The sequence below is a fragment of the Monodelphis domestica genome, chromosome 1 (genome assembly GCF_027887165.1).
Source record: "Monodelphis domestica isolate mMonDom1 chromosome 1, mMonDom1.pri, whole genome shotgun sequence".
In the NCBI taxonomy this organism is placed as follows: domain Eukaryota; kingdom Metazoa; phylum Chordata; class Mammalia; order Didelphimorphia; family Didelphidae; genus Monodelphis; species Monodelphis domestica.
This window is the reverse complement of record NC_077227.1, coordinates 40,232,125-40,253,963: the sequence shown is the minus strand read 5'-3', so window position 1 is coordinate 40,253,963 and position 21,839 is coordinate 40,232,125. Positions and strand designations below refer to the sequence as shown.

General features: G+C 35.3%; 1 protein-coding gene across 22 annotated transcripts in view; it reads left to right on the top strand.

Annotated features, from left to right (window-relative positions):
* Positions 1 to 21,839, top strand: part of CCSER2 (coiled-coil serine rich protein 2) — a 190,554-nt gene that overhangs the window by 125,994 nt on the left and 42,721 nt on the right. For 21 of the 22 annotated variants that reach the window (XR_008911921.1, XM_007478046.2, XM_056797325.1 and 18 more), the window contains 2 exons: positions 3,845 to 4,007; positions 10,444 to 10,639. Coding sequence is in view for 21 of the 22 variants with exons in the window: in XM_007478046.2 (XP_007478108.2) it covers positions 3,845 to 4,007; positions 10,444 to 10,639 (359 nt within the window). In the remaining variant the exon portion in view is untranslated. Of the gene's footprint in view, positions 1 to 2,924; positions 3,100 to 3,844; positions 4,008 to 10,443; positions 10,640 to 21,839 lie in introns of those variants that run through there. The other variant, XM_056797387.1, reaches the window with a different exon arrangement.

Here is a 21,839-nt window from a genome sequence, read left to right as displayed (position 1 = left end):
TGAATTTAAGTGTCTTTTTTCTAGGCATCAGGCTGAGAAAAGGTGACTTCTAGAATGCTAATGTGAAGGAATGATAGGTGTCAGTGGGGAGAGAGAGAGGAGGGAGAAGAGAATGGGGCAGTATAGAGAAAGAGAGAGAGAGAGAAGGATGATGATGATGATGATAAGTATCAGGCACTTAGAGTGAAATGGATTGAGGATTCACAGGAGTGGCAGAATAACAGTAAAGTAAAGGATTCTAAGTAAACCATGAGGTTATGGATGGTTATCAATGCAAGCAAAGCTATAGTGGGGAACATGGATTGAGATACTAGGGATGGTTAGAGACTATTTCTTTTTTTTTTTTTAATAAACCTTTACCTTCCATCTTAGAATTAATAGTGTGTATTGGTTCTAAAGCAGAAGAGCAATAAAGACTAGGTAATGGTTCTTGCCCAAGGTCATACAGTTAAGAAGTGTCTGAGGACAGATTTGAACCCAGGACCTTCCATCTCCATGCCTGGCTTTCAGTTCACTGAGCTATTTAGCTGCCTCCTGAGCTATACATGTCTTAGGAAAGGCTTTGAGAAGTGAAAAATGCTTTTATTGTAAATGAGAAGGTATAGAAAAGGTTAAAGGGATTTTGAGAGAAAGAGAGAAGAGAATAAGATCCAATGTTTGACTTTTGGTAGCGTGTGGATGAGGCAAGGTGGAGAAAGTCATTGGGATTGAAGTTAAGGGAATAAGTTGCTAGGGTTATCAATGTGAATGTTGAATTGTCTCTGAGAATGATGGCAGAAGAAAGAATAATAATTGGAGAAATCCAAATTAAAGCAACCCTGAGGGTCTATCTCACAACATTGACTGGCAGTGTTAACAAAAAAGAATATGACAAAAGTTGGAGAGGCTTCAGGAAAAAAGTCACATTAATGCACTATTACTGAACTTGTCGGTTTGTCCAGTCATTCTGGAAAACAATTTAGAAGAAGGGCAAAAATTTCTAAATTATTCATACCTTTTGATCTAGGCCTATGCCACAAAGATGTCAAATAAAGAGGAAAAGGATGCATATGTACAAAAATATTTAAAACAACTTCTTTTATGATGACAAAGAACACTAATGGGGTACCCATCTATTGAAGAGTCATTGAACAAATTATGTTGTATGAATATATTGGAATATTACTGTTCTGTAAGAAATCAATCATAAAAGGGACAGTTTTGGGGAAACATGGGAAGACATACAAACTGATACAGAGTGAAGTGAGCAGAACCAAGAGAACAGTATATATAGTGATGGTGAACTTGTGGCATGGTTGCCAAAGATGGTACACCTCTTTGTGGGCACATGGCTGCCCTCTCTCTGCCCAGAGTTCATTATTAGAAAGGCAGAGGGGCTTGAGTGGAGCTTCTCCCCTCCCCCCCTTTCTACTATGTCTGATGACATTTTTTCACAACCCCCCCTGCTTAGCAGCCCAATGAGAGCGCTTCCTCCCTCCCCTCTGTGGGGTTAAAAGGGGGGCAGGGAGTACCTGGCACATGGTGGGAGGGCACAGCACAGGTTTGGAGTGGGGCAGACATGGCCCTCTGTCTGAGGGGGGAGGTTGGGTGGGGATGGAGCCTGGCATTCTGCCTCTAAAAGGTTCTCCATCACTGATATATATCATAACAATGACATTGTAAAGACAAACAACTTTGAAAGACTTAGGAACTCTGAGCAATGGCCAACCATAATTACAAAGAACTGAAGCATCCTACCCACTTTCCTATAGGTGATGGTCTCGGGATACAGAATAAGATACATGTGTATTTTTTGTGTACATGTGTATGTTTTTCTTTTCTCTTTTTCAGTGGGGTTGGTTGAAAGTAAAGATTTTTGTTAATTGAAAAAAAAATTTGAAAAGCTTAATACTCAACTTTAATAGTTTTTCTCATATTTATTCTCTAATTTGTGATGCTACCCTATGCCTCTGTTGTCCCTCAGACTTAAGTAATTTTTAAAAAATGTTCTCAGTAAAGGAGGTTCAATTTCCTCGTGGTTATGTTTTTACTGCTACCTTGCTCACTGTTGTCGATTGTTAGAAGTGGAAGAGACTTTATAACCATTTAGCAAAACTTTCTTACCTCAGGGAGGAAGAAACTGAAGCTTCAAGAGGGCAAATGAGCTGCCTGATAGTTGCACAATAATTCATTTATTGACAGAGCCAACACTAGAATTCTTGTCTTCTGCTTCCTAATCGACCCTCTTCCTCCTTCATTCTATTTATTTTTTTCACCAAATTAATACAAAGGTTAACTTTAGTCCAACAGTTAACTCAAAATAATCTCAAAATTCCAATTTAGAGGAGTGTAAATGAGTTTTTACTGTGTTTGAACAACTTGTCTTAATAATTTGACCTAGGTGAGAAACTTTGCAAGGGATCCATTCTTTAAGTGTTCAAAATTTAAGAGATTTTTTTTCCTCCAAAGGCTAACCTAAAGTTATATATATTTTAATGCCCTTTACTACCACTTTGTACTTATTTAAAAGATTGGTCTACATCAGTTCACATAATTACCTTTTATATATTTAGAACATTTAGGTCAGTGAGCTCCTTGGTTGCACTTTAACATTTTTACAATTACTCTGAAATACTTACATTTGAGGGCAAGGTTTTCCTTTTTTTTGTTTACCTTACTGCCATGATTTAACTACCCTTCAGGTCTAGAAGTTATTGTTGCAGTTCATTTAATAAATGGTTAATCCCGACATACTCTGACCCTGAAGGAAGCCTTTTGTGGGAGAAGTTTTGGCTCAGAAATATAGCCATAGCAATCACTCCCTTCCCGGAAGTAGAGAAGCCTTTCTCCTGGCCTGGCCAGTGGTTAGCAGTATTTTTAGAAGCCTGCCTTGCTCCACAGCTATGTAAGCCTAGGGTGAAGATGGTAGTTTGGAGTCACAGGGTAAACTGGGCTCCTTTCCCAATGTGTGCAGCCCGGGAGCTAAGCAGGAAGGAAGGCCTGTTTATCAGGCTCAGCTATGCCACTATGGCTGAGTAGGCAGCAGAGCACCATAATGTTGCCCTGGGACAAAGCAACTTTTTCAGTGAGTGGCCAAATATGCGAGGAAAGAATTTTTGGGTAAGTGAAAGAGAAACTCGAGCGATTGTGTAGAGGATGGTAGACATTTGTGGGACTGGGACTCCAGGGAGTGAGCCAGCGGTGCTGCTGGAGCCAAATGCTGGCTTTGTCTTCAGTGGCTTTTAAGACTTGCCAAACAGTTCGCACTCGGAAGTTAACAGAAGCACAGGAAAGCAGTTTACTTTCTAAAATGCGACCTTGATTTTTTTTGTTTGATTTGGGGATTTGTTCAGAGATTAAGGTGAGCCTAGATCTGCCTTGAAACAGAAGACAATTGATCATTTTGGTTTCGTTTTTAGCAGACAGTGGTTCTTTGCTCCCCTTGGCTACGGGCACCTGACCTTTTTTTTTCTCCTCTTGTTTTTTTACTCTGAAATCAGAAGAGCTAGTAACGATCACAATGATTTTGTGGGGAAAATACCATTGGGATTTAAAGATTTAAACATTAATTCTAGGAATAACAATTTTTGTTTTAAAATCTTACAGAAATTAATTCAGTTGGTTAAACAATTGTAAAGTACAAGTTTGTCTGCACTGAAATTTATATTATTATTGTTTTCCCCCTTTATGTGCCTGCTTTTTAAAATGTAATTTATCTCATAATTATCTAATAGAAGATCTTGACAATTTTCCAAGAATTTTTCCTGTGGACTTTTTAATATCATGGGATTAGCAAACTCTACATGTTAACTTTATGTTGTTTATGCTAATATGAATAACAAGTGTTGTTTTTGAATCTCTTTAGTGGAGTGTGAGAATATGAACCGCTTTGATGGATCGGACAGAAATGTTCGACAGCATCAGGAAGGCTTTTGGAAAAGGCCGCCCCAGAGATGGAGTGGCCAGGAACACTACCGCCTGAGCCACAGTGACAGCTATCATCAACATGGGAAAATGGACCTGAGCAGGTAGAAGCCTGTTGGTAGCTCCTTTCTGAGTTAGTACACATAGAAATTCTGCACAATGACTTCTTATTCTCCAGACTCCTGTGCCAGGTTTTGGAAGCTCACAAAACAGTCTATTGTCATAGCTGCAGTGGGTGTTGATGTAAAACTTGGAGCAAGATATTTTTCTTTACTTCCCTTTGCTAGTCCTTGGTGCTTAAAGAACTTTTCATTAGCTTCACCAGAGATAAAATGGTTTTATGTAGACTTTAGTTAGGAATGACCTAAAACAAGTTCTATACTTGATTTGATTTTTCATTTGTTAATGCTTTTGCTTTTGTTTTTTTTTTATTTAAAAGAGAAATTCATGGATTTGTTATTTTGTCAGTTCTGGATACTGACTGTAGCCTTTTAAAACAGAATAGAGTTGCTGTGGCCCCAAAATTAATAACTCAACCAACTAATGATAAGTAATAATAGCTAACATTTATTTAGTACTTACTATGTGCCAGGCATTGTGCTAAGTACTTTACAGTTATCTCATTTGTCCTTCACATTAACTCCAGGAAATAGGTGCTATTATCAACCTGCTTTTACAGGTAAGGAAGCTGGGGTGATGGAAGGCTAAGTGACCAGGGTCACAAAGCTATATAGCTAGATTGCATATTGTTTATTCTGTGATAGTAATATGAAATGATTATTCCAGTCCATTTTGTTTCTTACTAAGTTGGAGTATTTCAATGGGCAGCTATAAATTAATTCTTTATAGATGGCACAAAGTAAAAGATGATTATATAATAAGGAAAGCTTTTTTCTCTTGATGAGCAGAATCTATCCTAATTTGTTCTCATTATGGTAGCACAGTAACTTGGTATTTAAGTAATTCAAATCACTTTTCTCTTTATAAGACAGGACTTGTTTTGATATATATCTTCTAAAAATTTTGAATGTCTTCCGTATTAGGGAAGAAAGATGGTAGTACATTTCTATAATGTATGTAATAGCCTCCATACATTTTCAAGGAGTCTTAAGTTAAAACCTAGAATGTGGAGACTGTTCAAGTTTTGTCTTTGAAACATAATGGCTATGTGAGCCTAGGTAAGTGTTCTCTCAGTGTTCCTAGGCAACTTCAGTGGATTTCCTCTGCAGGAACTACTTAAACTGATGAAATTACATCTAAATCTAGTTTAAAAGAAAAAAATAGGGAATCAGTCAAGGTATAGAACATATGGGGACAGATTAGAGAGGCTTTTAAATACTTTTAATAAATGAATAGTGTCTGAAAATTCCACTTACCTTGATATGTAGACATGTATCTTTTAGATTCTGGTGACAGTTGAATACATGAAGTGGTGGGGGTGGACGTGGTTGTGAGAGAGACAGAGACAGAGAAAGTAAGAGACCTTTTCAAATGTAGGGGGTGCAGTTATCTTAAAGAAGGCCTTACCTTAAAAGTCACATCCAGTCCAGCCTCCCTCTTAGTTCAGGAATTACTTCTACAACATCCTTCACAGGTGACCATACAGTTTCAGCTTGAATACATTCAGTGACAGAGAACTAAATAACAACATCTGTTTATGTAATATTTGGAATGACTCTTAAGGCATTTTCTTTCATTATTGGAAAGTGTTCATTCCTCTACTTTTTTTTTAAATGACAATTTTTAGACCTTTCACCACCCCTCTCATCATCTCTCATTTGGTTACTATCTAGTAATGACTTTAAGTTGAGACACCTAGCAAAAAACAGAATGCTCCAGTTTTAATTTGATTACTATATAGTGGACTACTGTACTTATGTTAAAGCAGCCTAAGATTGTGAAAGCTTCTCTTGCAACTATTACACTGGTGACTCAACAGAATAATTTCTGTGCCTATACCTAATCTCAGAAATGTGATTTTAAAAAATAATTGACTAATTTTAAAGGTATCCATATGTCCTATCTCTTGACTTATTTTCCTTAATTTCTGACTTAATCTGTCCTCCTAACACATCAGTTATCTGGTTGCTGAATGAGCACAACTTAGATCCAGGTGTGTCATACCAAAAGCAGTGTTAAGATTGTAGATGATTGGCTTATTCTGGGGAAATGCATACTGTTCCATAAAGTTGAAATCAAGCAGAAATGCTGATGTCATGGACAGACAGCTAACTTCTGCACAGGAAGAACTAAATTCAAAGCCACATGTTGGCTTTGTGACTCTGGACAAGTTACCCCTTATTATCTCCAGGCAGCAATCTCAAGATGAGAAGCTGCAGAGTCAGTGCTGTTGTGTATTGGTGGAGGGAATTTTCTCACCAGAAATTCCCTAGAGTTGTGAAATCATATGTCTTGTCAGAAAATTTGACTGGCTTTGGATACATTATATATCTCAGTAAATTATAGACAGAGGGGGCTATACTTTAATTAATTACTTAATTATATTTTATCTCCTCTTTTATGTTATTAGCACAGTATTAGCACTTTCATAAATGGTTAAGTGAAAAGAATTGGATTTGAGTTAAACCCAGATTTGTGGAATTCTGATCAAATCAATTCACTGCTCCCACATTCCTTCTCTATAAAGTGAGGGAGTGAACTTGGTAATGTTTAAGGTCCCATTCAGGTTCAAATTTTAGCTATATTCCCATGAATAGATGTATTAGATTGACTGACCATGTATTAGATTGACTAACCCAGGTCTGCTCAAATTTTCTCAATCCAGTCTTACTTTCCCCTTAAATTCACTTCTTCCACCCCCATCACTTGGCAGATTGGGTAAATGAAGGCTAAATCTTGACTGTCTTTCTCTTTCCCCTTCCTTTCACAGAATACTTCCTTTTTTAAAATAAATGATTAAAAATATTAGAAACAACTGTACTTGTCATTTTTATATTTAAAACTATGCTAATAAAGTGGTACAAGACTTTGAGACCTCCTCAGAATTCTTTGCCTATTCATCCTTATTCAATTTTCCTCATGTGATTGTATTTCTCCTGTCCTGCACTCTTTTGATTCTTATTCTCTCATATTCATTTCTCAGATTTACAATAGTGACCACAACTTTTAAAATTATTATTCTTTCAGGTTGGATGTTAGCCTGCTTCTTTCATATTACCTTACTTTGCAGCCCTTTGCAGTTACATAAAAGACTTTCATGGAAATCTTTGAATAAATTTTTTTATGATAGTTCCCAAATCTACTCTTAATAATGAAGTTATCAAGTCAAATAATGTGATTAGTTTTGTAACTTTTATCATATACTACCATATTCTCCAAAAAATCCAACATGTTTGAAATTCCAACATCAATGAATCAATGTACCTAGTCTTTCATAGCTTACCTAGCATTGAAAATTCATTGCTTTTAATTATTTTTACCAATTTGTTGAATTTTAGGCAGTACCTCAGAGTTGCTTTCATTTCATCTCTTTCATTAATGAGGTTGATCTTATTTTCAACTGATTATCATTCATTTACATTTTTTATTCTTGAACATGTTCTTATTTTATGACTTATTCATTGTGGGCTTGCACTGTGATTTTTTAATAGGTCCATGTATTTTATTTACATAATTTATTATATTAAAAAAATCTTAACTTCCATCTTAGAATCAATATTGTGTATACTTCTATGGCAGAAGAGGGCTAAGGGCTAGACAATGGGGGTTAACTGAGTTGCCTAGGGTCACCCAGCCAGGAAGTATCTGAATCCAAGACCCCCAATCTCTAGGCCTGACTCATACATTGATCCATCTGGTAGCCCCCAGGTCCATATGTATTTTAGATATCATTTTTTCTGCCATATTTGCCATATTTTTCATTTACTTTTATATTTTTGTAGTATAGAAACTTTTTATTGTAGTAAAATATATGTTGTCTTTAATAATTTCCTCCACTCCTCCAATAAAAAATTAATCCTCCATCCACAATCCAGATAAATATGTAATTTCATTTCTTCCATTTTTCTAGAATAATAAATTTTCTAGAATTTCAAGTTTTCCTTTTACCTGGAATAAGGCAATGGTTTCAAATGCATATAAAAATGTATCCTTGCAAGTGGCACATTGATGTAGAAAACTACTAATGAACATTATCTATGTTGTATTTTTACTTAGTTTTTAAAACATTTTCCAATTATATTTTAAATCTGTACCTCTTAAATCTGTACTTTTGCACTAACCTGAGTTTGCTACCTCTGATTAAGGTATGGATCCAGACTGACAATCAGTTTTCCCAGGAATGTTTGTTAAATAATGACTCCTTTTCCCAGTCTTTGTTTTCTAAATATTTATCATATAGTAACATTTTGCATACATTTGACTAATTTAGTTTGCAGTGTTTTATTTCCTTGGTCTTTTTCTTTCTCTCTCTTTTTTCTTGATTCTAGAAAGTTTTGATGACACGAGCTTTGTAATGTTTTAAATTATTAGAGTTGCAAACTCCCATCAGCTTTCCACTTCAGTGCAAGCCCACAATATTCTTGCTCATTTACTTTTTCATATAAATTTCATTCTAATTTAGTTTAATTTTATAAAAAAGCCTCTTCATATTTTGGTTGTCATTATATTAAAAATAAAGTTAATTTGGGAATTGATGGTCATTTGTATTATATTAACCAGACCTATCCATAAATAATGGATAGTAGGATGTCCCTACTGTTATTTAGGACCTCTTTATTTTAATCATTATAGTTTTTTAGAGTTCTCCAATGGCAGGTTGTATGTAATTCTGGCCAAGTTTAATTAGAAACTGAATTTTCTAGTATTTACCAAATTGATGCTTTTTGTTTTTGTGAATGAGTTCTTAGATTTTTTTTCTTGGTCTATATTTGTAGTAAGTAGCCTATGATTTGACTTCTTAATTTTCACTGCCAATACCTCTAATGTATTTTTCCTTTTTTATTTGCAATTGTTAAAATTTTTAGTACCATGTCCTATAATAAAAATAGTGGGAGTGTGGCCATTCTTGTTTTATTTCTGTTTTCAGTAAGGCTATTTCTCAGTTAATATGTTTTGCTTTTGGCTCAAAATTCCATTATTCTTTTTAGGAGACATATCTGAGGTTGATTTTAAAACCAGATAAAAATAACAAAAAAAATTATAGATGAAGTTTTATAGAGCACAAAAATACTAGAGAAAATATTAATCAATCAAATACATTAAGAAAATATACTTCATAATTAAGTGGGATTTCTATCCATTTTACAGCTCTGATTTAGTATCAGAAAGACTATCATATCATTATAAAATATATAAATGTAAAATTGGCAATAGAACCTCTCCTCTCTCAACATTTATTTCTGTAAATAAATGGAGAAAATGCGTTTGGTAAGGCCCCCTTCCCTTTAAAGGCTGATCCTTTCACCTTTGTCCTCTAGCATGTCTCCGCCTACCTCCTTGGGAATTTTGTTTTATCTGTTTTTATCATGGCCCCCTAGAGAAGCTAGTGTTGCTTTTCTCCAACTGTCAAGCATATAAAGATTGTCCTCTTCTATTGCTCCCTGTAAACTGTCATCCTTCTATGAAGATTATAGAACGAATTGTCTCTGCCTGCATCTTTTACTTTCTTACCATCATCTCCTCTCATCTGGGTACTCTTCCTTCACCAACTGTAGCAAAATGACTGTCTCCAAGGTCACAAATGATCTCCCAATTCTCTTTTGTAAGCCCTCAATTTAATGAGCTTTTTAATAGTTTTGGACAGATTGACTCTATTCATTCAATCAGTATTTACCAAATACTTTCTGTAGGCTAAAGCTTTGTGTTATCCACTGTGGGGATGCAAAAAAAAAAAGATGAAGGCTCTGTTCTCATGAAGTTTATTGTCTAGTTGGAAAGCTAAGACATGTATACAAAATAATATTTACTCCTGTAACACATGTGTGACATAGATATTTAATGAAAAATATCAAGTTCTGTGTCTGAGGAAAGAGCGACCACTCCTAGCCCTGGGGGAATCAAAAAAAGCTTTTTAATGGGAAAGACAACATCTTAGTTTAACCTTAAAGGATAGGTAAGAATTAGAGAAGCAGAGTTGAGGTAAAATGGAAAGCATTTCAGTTGAAGTATGTAAGCAAATGTAAGAAGGTAGAAATAAGGAAGTACTAGAGTGAGATGGAAACATAGGTTGTTTTAAATGGAGCCAGGAGTAAAGAGGCTTGAAGAGCTTAAAGCAACATGTTTCATGGCTGAAGAGAGAGAAAGAGAGACAGAGACAGACATAAAAATAAAGCCTTAGGTGAAGCTCCCTGGAGATATTTTTCTTCTATTCAGGCATTTAGCTAATGCATTTGTTCACTTAAACCATTGTGATCATTTAATGCTACTAGTGTGATTGCTCAGTAAAATTGAATGTGTTAACAGAAAAGAGAGTTTTGCAATTAAAATACTTTATAGTAATCAGAAAGTACTTGGGGCCCATTGTAATACTCAGCTGATATGTAAATGATGAAAAAAATTATTATTGTTCTTGTTTTTCAGAGGATCTCCCTATAGGGATTCTCCTCTGAATCATTTTGAAAGCTACAAGGGAAGCAGTCTTTACCAGAGTCCTCGAATGTTGGTAGATGTACCTGAACACGCTGTGATGTTGGATGAAATGACTCTTCGGCACATGGTCCAGGACTGCACTGCTGTAAAAACCCAATTACTTAAGCTGAAACGTCTGCTGCATCAGGTCAGTATGTATTAAACACTTAAAATTCTAGCAGTAGGAAATCAAATGTATTGGTCATGAATTATGAATGTGGTTCATTTCTCTTGTTTCTTCAGAGATATACTTTTAGATTTCTTATAAGAATAATATCTGTTGTGTCTAAGATTATTTGACATAAATGGAAGGGGAAGAGACTTAAGAAGTTTTTATATATAGAACATGTTTGTGACAAAGATATAGATAAAATATGATAGTAATAAAGATATTACATAATGTTGCCTTTAATGAAAGTTAGTTTTGAATAACTTCATTAATACATTATAGTTAAGTCCCAGACTTCATGGTAATGTTCTGGATAGTGGTTTTTATCTTCTACTTGTCCCTAGAGAACCCTTTTACTCCCTAGTAGAAAGTGGAAAGTCCATCTAGCAGGAAAAATGGTTTTTTGGCAGGCTTAGGGCAGCAACATCAGATTGCAAAAAGTATAATCCAATAGAGATTCTGAACTTCTGCCAACTGAGCTATGCTGTTTCCTCAGTTTCTAGCATGAGAAATAATCTTTGGCACTTATAGAGGTCAGGGGAAGAATGGGGAAATGCCTTAGATCAGAATTGGAAGTAAAAGGGAGGGCACTACTAGTTGAATGAATGAAACATATATTAAGCACTTAATATGTGCACAGCACTGAATGAAGTGCCGGGGATAAACATTGAAAAGAAAGCCAGGCTGTTCTGTCAAGGGGCTAACATTCTAATGGGAGAGACAATACCCAAGGGAAGCAGATGGAAAGGTCCCTTGGTCTTTGGGGTACAGAACCCAAGCAGATGACCAGGCTTCTTTAACAACATTTCCACTGATAAAATCATATCAATTTCTGATGTTTAACCAGTTAACAGTGCCAAGGACACTGGTGACAAGAACTTTCCTTTCTGGATCTCCAGTAGTTATTCCTGGAGCTAAATTAGCACAAACCATAGGATTAAGGATGTATGTTTCAAATCTGGTCTTAGATACTTCCTAGTTGTGTTGATCCTGGGCAAGTCACCTAGTTGCCTAGTACTTCCTGCTCTTCTGCCTTAGAATCAATAACAGAAGGTAAAGATTTGGCAGGGGGAAAAATGCATGTAAATAAACATCAAGTCAGAGAAAAGTCAAGAGAGACTGAGGATTGGGGAAGTGAAGAGTGAAGTAGTTCAGCTCATTATCATCCTTACAAATTTTGTCTCATTTGAGATTTGGGGGATATACAGATGACAGAATCTTATTATCCCAACTATACTAGTAATTGGTCTTGAGAAGTAAGGCAAAAACAGAGTATTATGGAGATTCAAACATGGGAAACAGGTGGTGACACTGACAGAAATAATGAAGTCAGAAATAGGACCATTTCTTTCGGCAGGGAAAGATTATAAAGCTGAGGTTTGGACATAATGAGTATAAGGTGAATGTTCTAGGTTGAAATAGTTTTAGGTCACTGGAGAATCCAAGAGAGGGATATATAGAATTGTAGAATCATTTGTCTAGAGATGATAGTTGAAGCCAAGTAAATGATTGAACTTTCTGAGAGGAAGAAAGTATAGTTAAAATAGGAAAGCCAACAACAGAACCTACTCTGAGGAGTAGGAAAAGAGGGTGAGGAGTCAGTGTGGGAAAATAATTGAAGCGTTGTTGTGTCTCTGAAGCCAAATGAGAAGAGAATGCATAAATCCATAAGTCTGGGCTGGAGGGGGCCAAAACATGGCCCATGCTCCAGAGAAGTCATACAGGACAAGGTTTTTAAAGCTTTTTCCCTCCAGAATCAGTTGCCTGTTTTGCCTTGAAGTACAATAATACTTTGCTTATATACTCATTATTTGGAGGTATTGCAATTGGTTTTATTATCTTGTACCACAGACTTTTGTATTTGATTGTGATAATGTTGTAAATGCTTATTTCAGTGAGTGTAGATTATTTACATTGTAGTTTATCTGCCTGACATTTCTGATCTTGCTATAGCTCTCACTGTCACATATGCTTTCAGATCCTTTTCCCCACTGCAGAGGAGGGAGAACTCATGTAGGAGCTGGACCCACTAGAGCTCACATCCTCCTGTGCTTGATATGTGCCCCTTCCCCATGCCTAGTCCCTTCCCTATAACCATTCTGTTCCCCATGCTTGCCACAGATGGGTTTGTTTGGGTTCTTTCAGAGCAAAGGCCAAGTCTCCTCTTTCTTACATGTACTCCTCCTCCTCTTCTTCTTCCTCCTCCTCAGTGGTATTACAGAGTAGCCACAAAAGCTAGATATTGGGAAGATAATTACCTCAAAAAAGAAATGAGTATGACATTGAGAAGAAGGCTCTGGTGGTCCTAGAATTCTGGTGCCCAAAGGTGAGAGAGGTCAGTGTCCTAATATGCTCTGTTCTGGTCATATCACCTCTGCGTTATTGTTTTCAGTTCTGGGTCACATTTTAGGAATGGCAATGATAAACTTGAAAATTTGAAACCCACATTCTTCTGGATACTGTGCTCTCTAGTATAGTAAGTGGTGCAATGGATAGAGCACTGGGCCTGGAGATAGGAAGAGCAGAGTTAAAATTTGGGCTCAGACTAGCTATGTGACCCTGAACACGCCACTTCACCTATTTGCTTCAGTTTCTTTCGCTGTAAAATGAGGATAATAACAGCACCTACCTCACAGGGTTATTTGAAAATCAAAGAAGAGAATATTTGTAAAGCACTTGCCACATTGCCTGGCACATAGTAGGTGCTATATAAATGCTTATTCCCTTAACTTCATATTAATAATTATTCTTAACCCTCTTATAATTGATTCTTTCTATTTTGATGGATTTGTGATTTCCTTGTTTAGGGCATTTTTGACATAGTTTGCAAGTACTTTTTTACCTTTTTCTTCAGTATGAGTTTTTGTCGATGTTTCCCCCTAAAATTATTCATTGTAGTTCTACCCAATGGTCTAGAAGTCCTCCTTTGGCTTTTTAGAATATTAGTAATACTTATATATCCCTTAGACTTTCTCTCTGACTTTTTTTAACCTTTTTTTTTCTGGGAGAAAGAGGGAGGTTATATAGATTGAAAGGACAGAAAATCTTGTTATATTTATATTTCTAATTTGGCAATCATGTGGAAATAATAAAGATGAAGGCTTGATTGTGATAAAATAGAAAAAAAGGAGATCAAAGAGAAATAAATGAGATAAGACAAAAAGAAACAGAGGGGATGAAAGACAGTGGCAGATCCAGTTCTCTTGTGTTAAAATAAACTACTCTTATCACTATATGTTTGAACTCTTAAAACTTTTATTGCTAACCTTTCTTAGTAATTGAAGTAGTTTTTAACTTTCAACTGATATTTATCACTAAATTTTCTGAAGTTCACTTTGAAAAGGAATTGTTAGGTCAGCCTCCTATTAAGGGAAAAATATTTTCCTAGTTTTGCTGATCACCAAATCAATCTTTCTCTAGGGGCCAAAAGTAACCCTTAGGCCTGAGGTTTTCACCTCTCTTAATTTACCCAACTATTCACTCATCCATGTATGAAGCAATATAAGGGATGTACAGGTGTAATTTACTGCCTCTTTGGATAAAGCTCTTATTCGTAGTGGTGTTTTAAGTCTCACTGTTTTAGTAGAAACCATTGAGAAAACCCCTATTAGTTTGATACTGAGTGAATTTGTGTCTTTTTGGGATTCATATAAATTCACTGGGTTAAATAAAATTACCTTTAACCTCCAATACTCCAGTGGATTTATAATCTTATCAAAGTTGGTGTTTCCTCCATTTTTTTTTTGTCACATGTAGCCCAGGGATGGCTCCTTCTGGATTCAGAGGGATCCCAGTTTCATTCTAAAGGCTGATCAAGAGAGGGCATCAGTTTTTTTTTCTCATTTCTGGCTTATTTTGTCCCCATTTCAGTGTAAAAACAGGGTAAATCTCTATCATATTTAAGTTTGGAATATGTCTAGTGTCTCTCCAAAAGGGATTGCTTATAGAGAAGGTACTCAGTGTACAAGATAATTAGGTTGTATGTGTATGGGTATCATTTATTTCCTCTTACACAAAATCAATATCTAAAATACAAGACATAAAGTGCACATTTAACAAAACAAAATCATATTCCATATGTATGTATATACACTTATACACACACAGAGAAAGCATAAGTATGTTTTTGTTGGATTCCCTTGGAAGTTATGCATTTTTTTTCTCCGAGGTGTTTTGGAGTTGAAGAATGCACTTTCTACTAACAATTGACACCACCTCTGGAACACTTGAGCTCTAGAGTTCTCTTAAAATATCAACTGAATTGTTCATTAGTCATCCCTCACTCTCATTCTGTGACATGGGCCATCTTTTTCAGCTGTACATTTATTTGAGGCTATCCTTTCTTTCCTTATCCCCTCTTTAAAATAAAAAAAATAAGAGTCATAAGCACAATGATATCTTCCTCATTACCTTTCAGGCAATTGTGTAATTGGTAATGTATTCTCTCATAGAAAACCATTCTTGAACGCCTTCCTGTACTTGTCTTATTTAAAAAAAAAATGCCTTTACTAGAGAGGTAAATGGTTCTTATACTTGAGAGATGCAAAAGTTTTTTTTAGCCTTTCAGTTACCTTTCTCAGTAGCACATCTTCCCTTCCAATATATCTTTAGAATTAACCCCTTGCCTGGTTTCAATGTAGTTTCACACTGGGCTTTCAAACAATTTGGTTTCCTCTTCTATACTTCCCTTTGTTTTATGGGATGCTCTTCAGCTTCCAGTGTTCTTCAAGATTGTGAAAAGGAATTTAAATTTTCAATCATTGATTTCCTTGGCAGTCAAGCATTTCTGTTTGGCAAACAAATCAATTCTGGCCAAGAGGGTGTGTAGATTTTTGCCTTCTCCTTGTGGCAATTGCCTTATGTTATTTAATTTTCTTCAGAATGTGAGTGAAAGTTTGTGGGGATGCTTTTTCTTGCTCCCTTTCCCATTTGTCAACATGAATAGCTCACTTGACTAACTAGTGGGAATCACAGTTTCATGGCCTCTTCTTTTCTTCTTCATATGTGCCCTGTGATTTGGTGCTATTTTAATCTTTGATCTGCTGTACATAGTTGATTTTGAAATTACTCTAATATCTCTAAACAGTTTCCTACTGGTTGAGATAGTCAATCAATTTTTTGTAATATTCAATTCTCATCATGTTCTTATTATAAAAGAAACTATCACCTATAGGTATGATGTTTCTTTGACATATAGGTGACAAAACCTTTGGCCTCTTTTCATTTCTAGGTCATCAACTATATTTTCACTATGTTGTCACCATGTTTCTAAGCTCTGTCTTCCGTTGTGTTGAAGTCATTGAGAATTAATGTAGCTAGATCTTATTTGTTTGTGGAATCTTACTGAGTTTTTTGTAGCTTTCTCTGCCTATCTCTCATCTATCACAATAGGATTTGATGCATCAATAAGCTCATTTTTATGGTGATCTTCTTGTCCATATTGAGCAAGACATTCCCTCTCTCTAAATTTTTATACAAATAATTTGTAATAATCTCTTTCCTATCTTTATTCCCCTATTCTTTTTATTTCTCTCGTCATACTTTTTTTTCTAAAGTTTTGTAGAAATAGTTATATCTCTTTAGAGATTTTTGTGGGATATTTTAGAAGTCTAGATTTTTGTAAAATAATGTTTCCTTTAATTTGCAAAACATTTTTTCTCCCCAGCATGCTGTGTTATGTTCCATTTTTAAGAAATTAATGGACATTGCCTTATATATTCAAAATGATTTCAACCAGTTTTCATGATCTTACTATATTAAGATCTCATATATGAGTTGCAATCACTTTTAAAATATTCTAAATATACTTTCCATTTATGAGACTATATATTTAAAATATACTTTATTCATTTCCTTCTTATGAAGAAAATATTTAAGCACAATTTTCATAGTAATTTTCCTCAACTCTTCTGCCTTTTGGGGATATATCTTTGTGACTGGGTTACAACATATCTCAAAGACAAAATAGCTTTGTTGACCTCACTGATGATGTTGTCAACAATGGATATTTCAGTAATGCCAAATCCTGCAGGGAAGATGCTTGTGGTTTTTTAAAAATTTAAATTAGTTATGTCCATTTCAAGTATCTTGGAACATGTAGGAAGATATCAGAGTCTGCAGCTTACACGAACCAGTTGGGTAAGATGGTCTTTGTTATAGACTTTCCCCACAGTTTAATAGTATTATAGTATATGAACTAGGGCCTTTCATAATGCTATCTTTAAGGGACAGGAGGAGGTTAATATAGATATATGTGTGTATATATATATGTATATATATACATATATATACACACATATATAACATAAATTACATATATGTGTGTGTAATCTGTTGATCTTTTGTGAAAACATGATTTCCCACCGCAATGGTATAGATGAGGGCCATCAATCTTTTTATTAAGGGGAGCTACTTTTCTTTTCCCTCCCCAACGGTTAGGATAATAGTTGTCTTACTAACAGGAAAAGTGTTCTCAAAAGGGTAAATGAAATGGGAAAGAGATGCTGCTGCCATTTTGAATGTTATCTTCAGTAATCATGCAAATTATTGATTTAGCCTAGAAATTCTGCAGAAACAAGAAAACTTCTAAGAAACTTAGAACTCAGTGACAAAGTATAGTTAATTGAAGTTAGCTGTATTTAAGTATTTTGAACTCCAGGTTATGGGCAACCTTTGGAACAAACTTTGTACTTCATAGCTTACAAGTGTAATTTAATGTGCTAATTTTCTCATTTTATGAAGCTTGAACATTCCAGGTTTTCTGAGTTGTTTATATTTTAGTGTTCCATGAAAAGTCAACTTTTTATTGGTCATTTTATTATTAGAATTATTCACAAAAGCTAAAGAGATTTTTTTCTTAGAAGATTGTCATGAATAAAAAATTTCTTGAGTGACAAAATAGATAACTATGAAACTTTACTGGAATCATATCAAAGATGAATTGAATATTAAAATGCTTTGTTTTCAGCTGATTTCTGTTTTGAAAGTGGTAGAATATTTTAATCTTTCCCACCCTAACTGCCATGGCAGGAATGTGCAATTAAAAAAATGAAATTTATATTATTCAGTCATTTTTGTAGTTAGCTTCTTGAGGGCAGGATTTTTTTGCTTTTATATTTATCATTCTACCCCAAGCACCTAGAATAAGGTCTTACATGTAGTAAGTAGATTAAGTAGTAAGTAGATACTTGTTGAATTTAATTATTTTAAATATTATTAATATAATACATTCACATTTAGTTTTATTCATTACCCTATGGGATTAGTTTTACTTGACAAGTATGGATACTTCTTTTATGATTGAGGATTAACATTAGTGATTTTAATAATGACCAAGGTACTATATTAATTTATTTTTTTTCTCATAGATATTTGATTGCTATGAGAGAGAAGGTATTTTTGTGTTATTGAAACAGATATCAATGAGACCCTAGCTAAACCCAATTTCAAATAGTACTGGTAACTATAAACTTGAATTACATATTCACTTTCTAGTGTCTAACTCACATTTGTAGTATAAAATCTAGAATTTTTAGGTTATATTTTCCTAAGGAAAGAGGAAAAAAAGGATTCCTTTCTGATGACTGCTAAAACATAAGAAATATCTCTAATTTTATTACCTTAATAATAGTATTCATAAAAATCCAATACAGCCAATATTTATTGAGTGCCTTTTAGATGAAGGGCATGTTAGGTAAAGTCTGTCAGGAGCTAAAAGTCTTCTGAGACCACAACCATCTCAAAAGTCTTATCAAAAATAACATTGTGCTGTGTTGATATCTGACAAATTCTTAGAAGTGGGTTACCTTATGGTTCTACAGTTTTATATTTTTCACCATATTTTCATAGATTTTTTAAAATTTTATACCCCTAGCATCATCCCTAAGAATTACATAGGTTTCTATCATCTCCACTTTTAAAATTAAGACCTTAGTTATTGAGTGCTTAAGTGATTTGCCAAGGTTACACAACTAATTTTGGGAGAGAACTCAGACTAGTCTTCTGACTTCCAAGTTTGGTGCTCTTTTATCTAATGGCAAAACATAACCTTGATGAGACTTCCGACCCTCTTCCTCTTTCTGCCTCTCTTTCTCCTCCAAATATATTTCTCGAATTATTCTAGATGACTACTCACCAATGGTATTTCTTTGGTGTAAACCCCATTCATCGATGAAGATCAGCAGCAATTGTGCATTTTATAGCTTTAGAGGGGTCCTGGGCACTAAGAGGTATGTTAGTTAAATGTTTTGCCTAGGACAGTGATGGGCAACCTTTTGAGTTTGGTGTGTCAAAATTCACCAAAAAACCGAAGATAACTCAGGTGATATGTCACTTCAAGGAAAAAAAAAACATAATTTCATGATATTTATAGTTTAAATAACAAAAATGTATAATTGTAATATATAACTATTTAGTAAACAAAAAATTAATTATTTAACTTAACTGCTTAGTGACTTAGTTCATCTGTCAGTTGGTTTCTTTTTGTTGGTCTTAATATTATTTAACTTGTATGGGGTGCCATGAAGTGCCATAAGTGACGGGGAGAGGGAATTCTTTAACCAACTTACCTATTAGTGACTTTTTTGTTGCTGAATTTCATTGGCTAAATCTTCAATTGAACATTGATTTTTTTGTACACTTCAAGCCCAAACAAGCGCTACTAACTTCATCTGCCAATCTGTTTATTTTGTTGGTTTTGATATTATCTAACACTGAGAATAAGGTCTCACAAAAGTACGTAAAAGGAAAAATTGTGAGTAAAGCCATTGCAATATTTTTCAGGGTGCTAAAAGTGTCTGGTAATTGGTTCCAGACACTCCTCCATTGCACATGGGCCAGAGCCCCACCCAGTCTTCCTAGGCCAGCCCCACCCTTCATCCCCCTCCCCAGCCACCTGGCATGCCACAACCATCCCTGACATCCTTTTCTCGCCAGACCAGGGCTGGCCATGGGCTGGCCATAGGCCATGGGCCTGAGCTGAGGTGCGCTGAGCCCACATGCAGCCACATGACATCGAAAATGGCTATGTGTGTCAGTGCTGATGTGTGTCATAGATTCACCATCATGGGCCTAGGATCAAAATATGTATCTGATGGAGACTTGAATCCAAGTCTTCCTGACTATGAGGCTGGCACTCTAACCATTATGCTATGCCTAACTTAGCTTGCAAAATTGAATGATAGTTAGATGCTAAAAATATTTTGTTTTTTAATTCAATTTTATTTTTTGTTCCAATTCTCTCCCTTCCTTCTTTTTCCTCCTCTCCTTACTGAGAAAGTTAAAAAAGAAAACCTATTACAAATTCACACAGTTTTGCAAAACATTTCCACATTAGCCGGGTTCTCCCTCTTCCTAAAAAAAGGGGGAAAAAAGGAAGAAAAATAAACTATGTTTTAATCTGAACTATTGAGTTCATCAGCTCTCCACCTGGAGATATAGATAGTATGTTTCATCATTATTCCTTTGGAATAATTATTGGTAATTCTTTTTTTTTTTAATTTTAATATTATTTTATTTGGTCGTTTTCATACATTATTCACTGGAAACAAAGGTCGTTTTCTTTTCTTCCCTTCCCCCCCCCCCCCCCCCCGCCTTTCCCTCTCCCATAGCCGACGCATGATTCCACTGGTTATCACATGTGTTCTTGACTCGAACCCATTTCCCTGTTGTTGGAGTTTGCATTATAGTGTTCATTTAGAGTCTCTCCTCAGTCTTATCTCCTCCAACCCTGTGGTCGAGCAGTTGCTTTTCAGCGGTGTTTTTACTCCCACAGTTTATCCTCTGCTTGTGGGTAGTATTTTTTTTTAGATCCCTGCAGATTGTTCAGGGAAATTGCATTGATACTTATGGAGAAGTCCATCACCTTCGATTGTACCACAATGTATCAGTCTCTGTGTATAATGTTTTCCTGGTTCTGCTCCTTTCGCTCTGCATCACTTCCTGGAGGTTGTTCCAGTTCACATGGAATTCCTCCACTTTATTATTCCTTTTAGCACAATAATATTCCATCACCAACATATACCACAATTTGTTTAGCCATTCCCCAATTGAGGGGCATCCCCTCATTTTCCAATTTTTGGCCACCACAAAGAGCGCAGCTATGAATATTTTTGTACAAGTCTTTTTGTCCATTATCTCTTTGGGGTACAAGCCCAGCAGTGCTATGGCTGGATCAAAGGGCAGACAGTCTTTTATCGCCCTTTGGGCATAGTTCCAAATTGCCCTCCAGAATGGTTGGATCAATTCACAACTCCACCAGCAATGAATTAATGTCCCCACTTTGCCACATCCCCTCCAGCATTCATTACTTTGCATAGCTGTCATGTTAGCCAATCTGCTAGGTGTGAGATGATACCTCAGAGTTGTTTTGATTTGCATCTCTCTGATTATAAGAGATGTAGAGCACTTTTTCATGTGCTTATTAATAGTTTTGATTTCTTTGGCTGAGAATTGCCTGTTCATGTCCCTTGCCCATTTGTCAATTGGAGAATGGCTTGATTTTTTGTACAATTGATTTAGTTCTTTATAAATTTTAGTAATTAAACCCTTGTCAGAGGTTTTTATGAAGATTGTTTCCCAATTTGTTGCTACCCTTCTGATTTTGGTTACATTGGTTTTGTTTGTACAAAAACTTTTTAATTTGATGTAATCCAGATTATTTATTTTGCATTTTGTAATTCTTTCTAATTCTATTGGTAATTCTATTGATCAAAATTCCCAAGTCTTTCAAAGTTGATCATCTTTACAAAGTTGTTATTATCTGAATTGTTCTTCTGGTGCTGTCCATTTCATTTTGTATTGATTCATACAGTGTTCCCAGATTTTTTCCAAAATCATCTTCCATCATTTGTTATAGAACAATATTTATTTTTTTAAAAAGGTTGTTATAGATTTGGGTTCTTTTGGGTTCTTTCCTTCTCTTTGATCTCATTCTGTAGATTTGCTAGCAGCATCACTGGGTCAAAAGGTATGCAGAGTTTAATAGTTTTTTGTACATAGTTCAAAATTGCTTGCTATAATGATTAGACCAATTCGTATCTCCCCCCCCCCCACACACATACACACACTGCATTAAAGTACCTCTTTTATCACAGCCCCTACAATATTTGTCATTTCTCTTTTTTGCCAGCTTAACCAATCAGATGGGTGTCAGGTAGTACTTGAGAGATAATTTAATTTT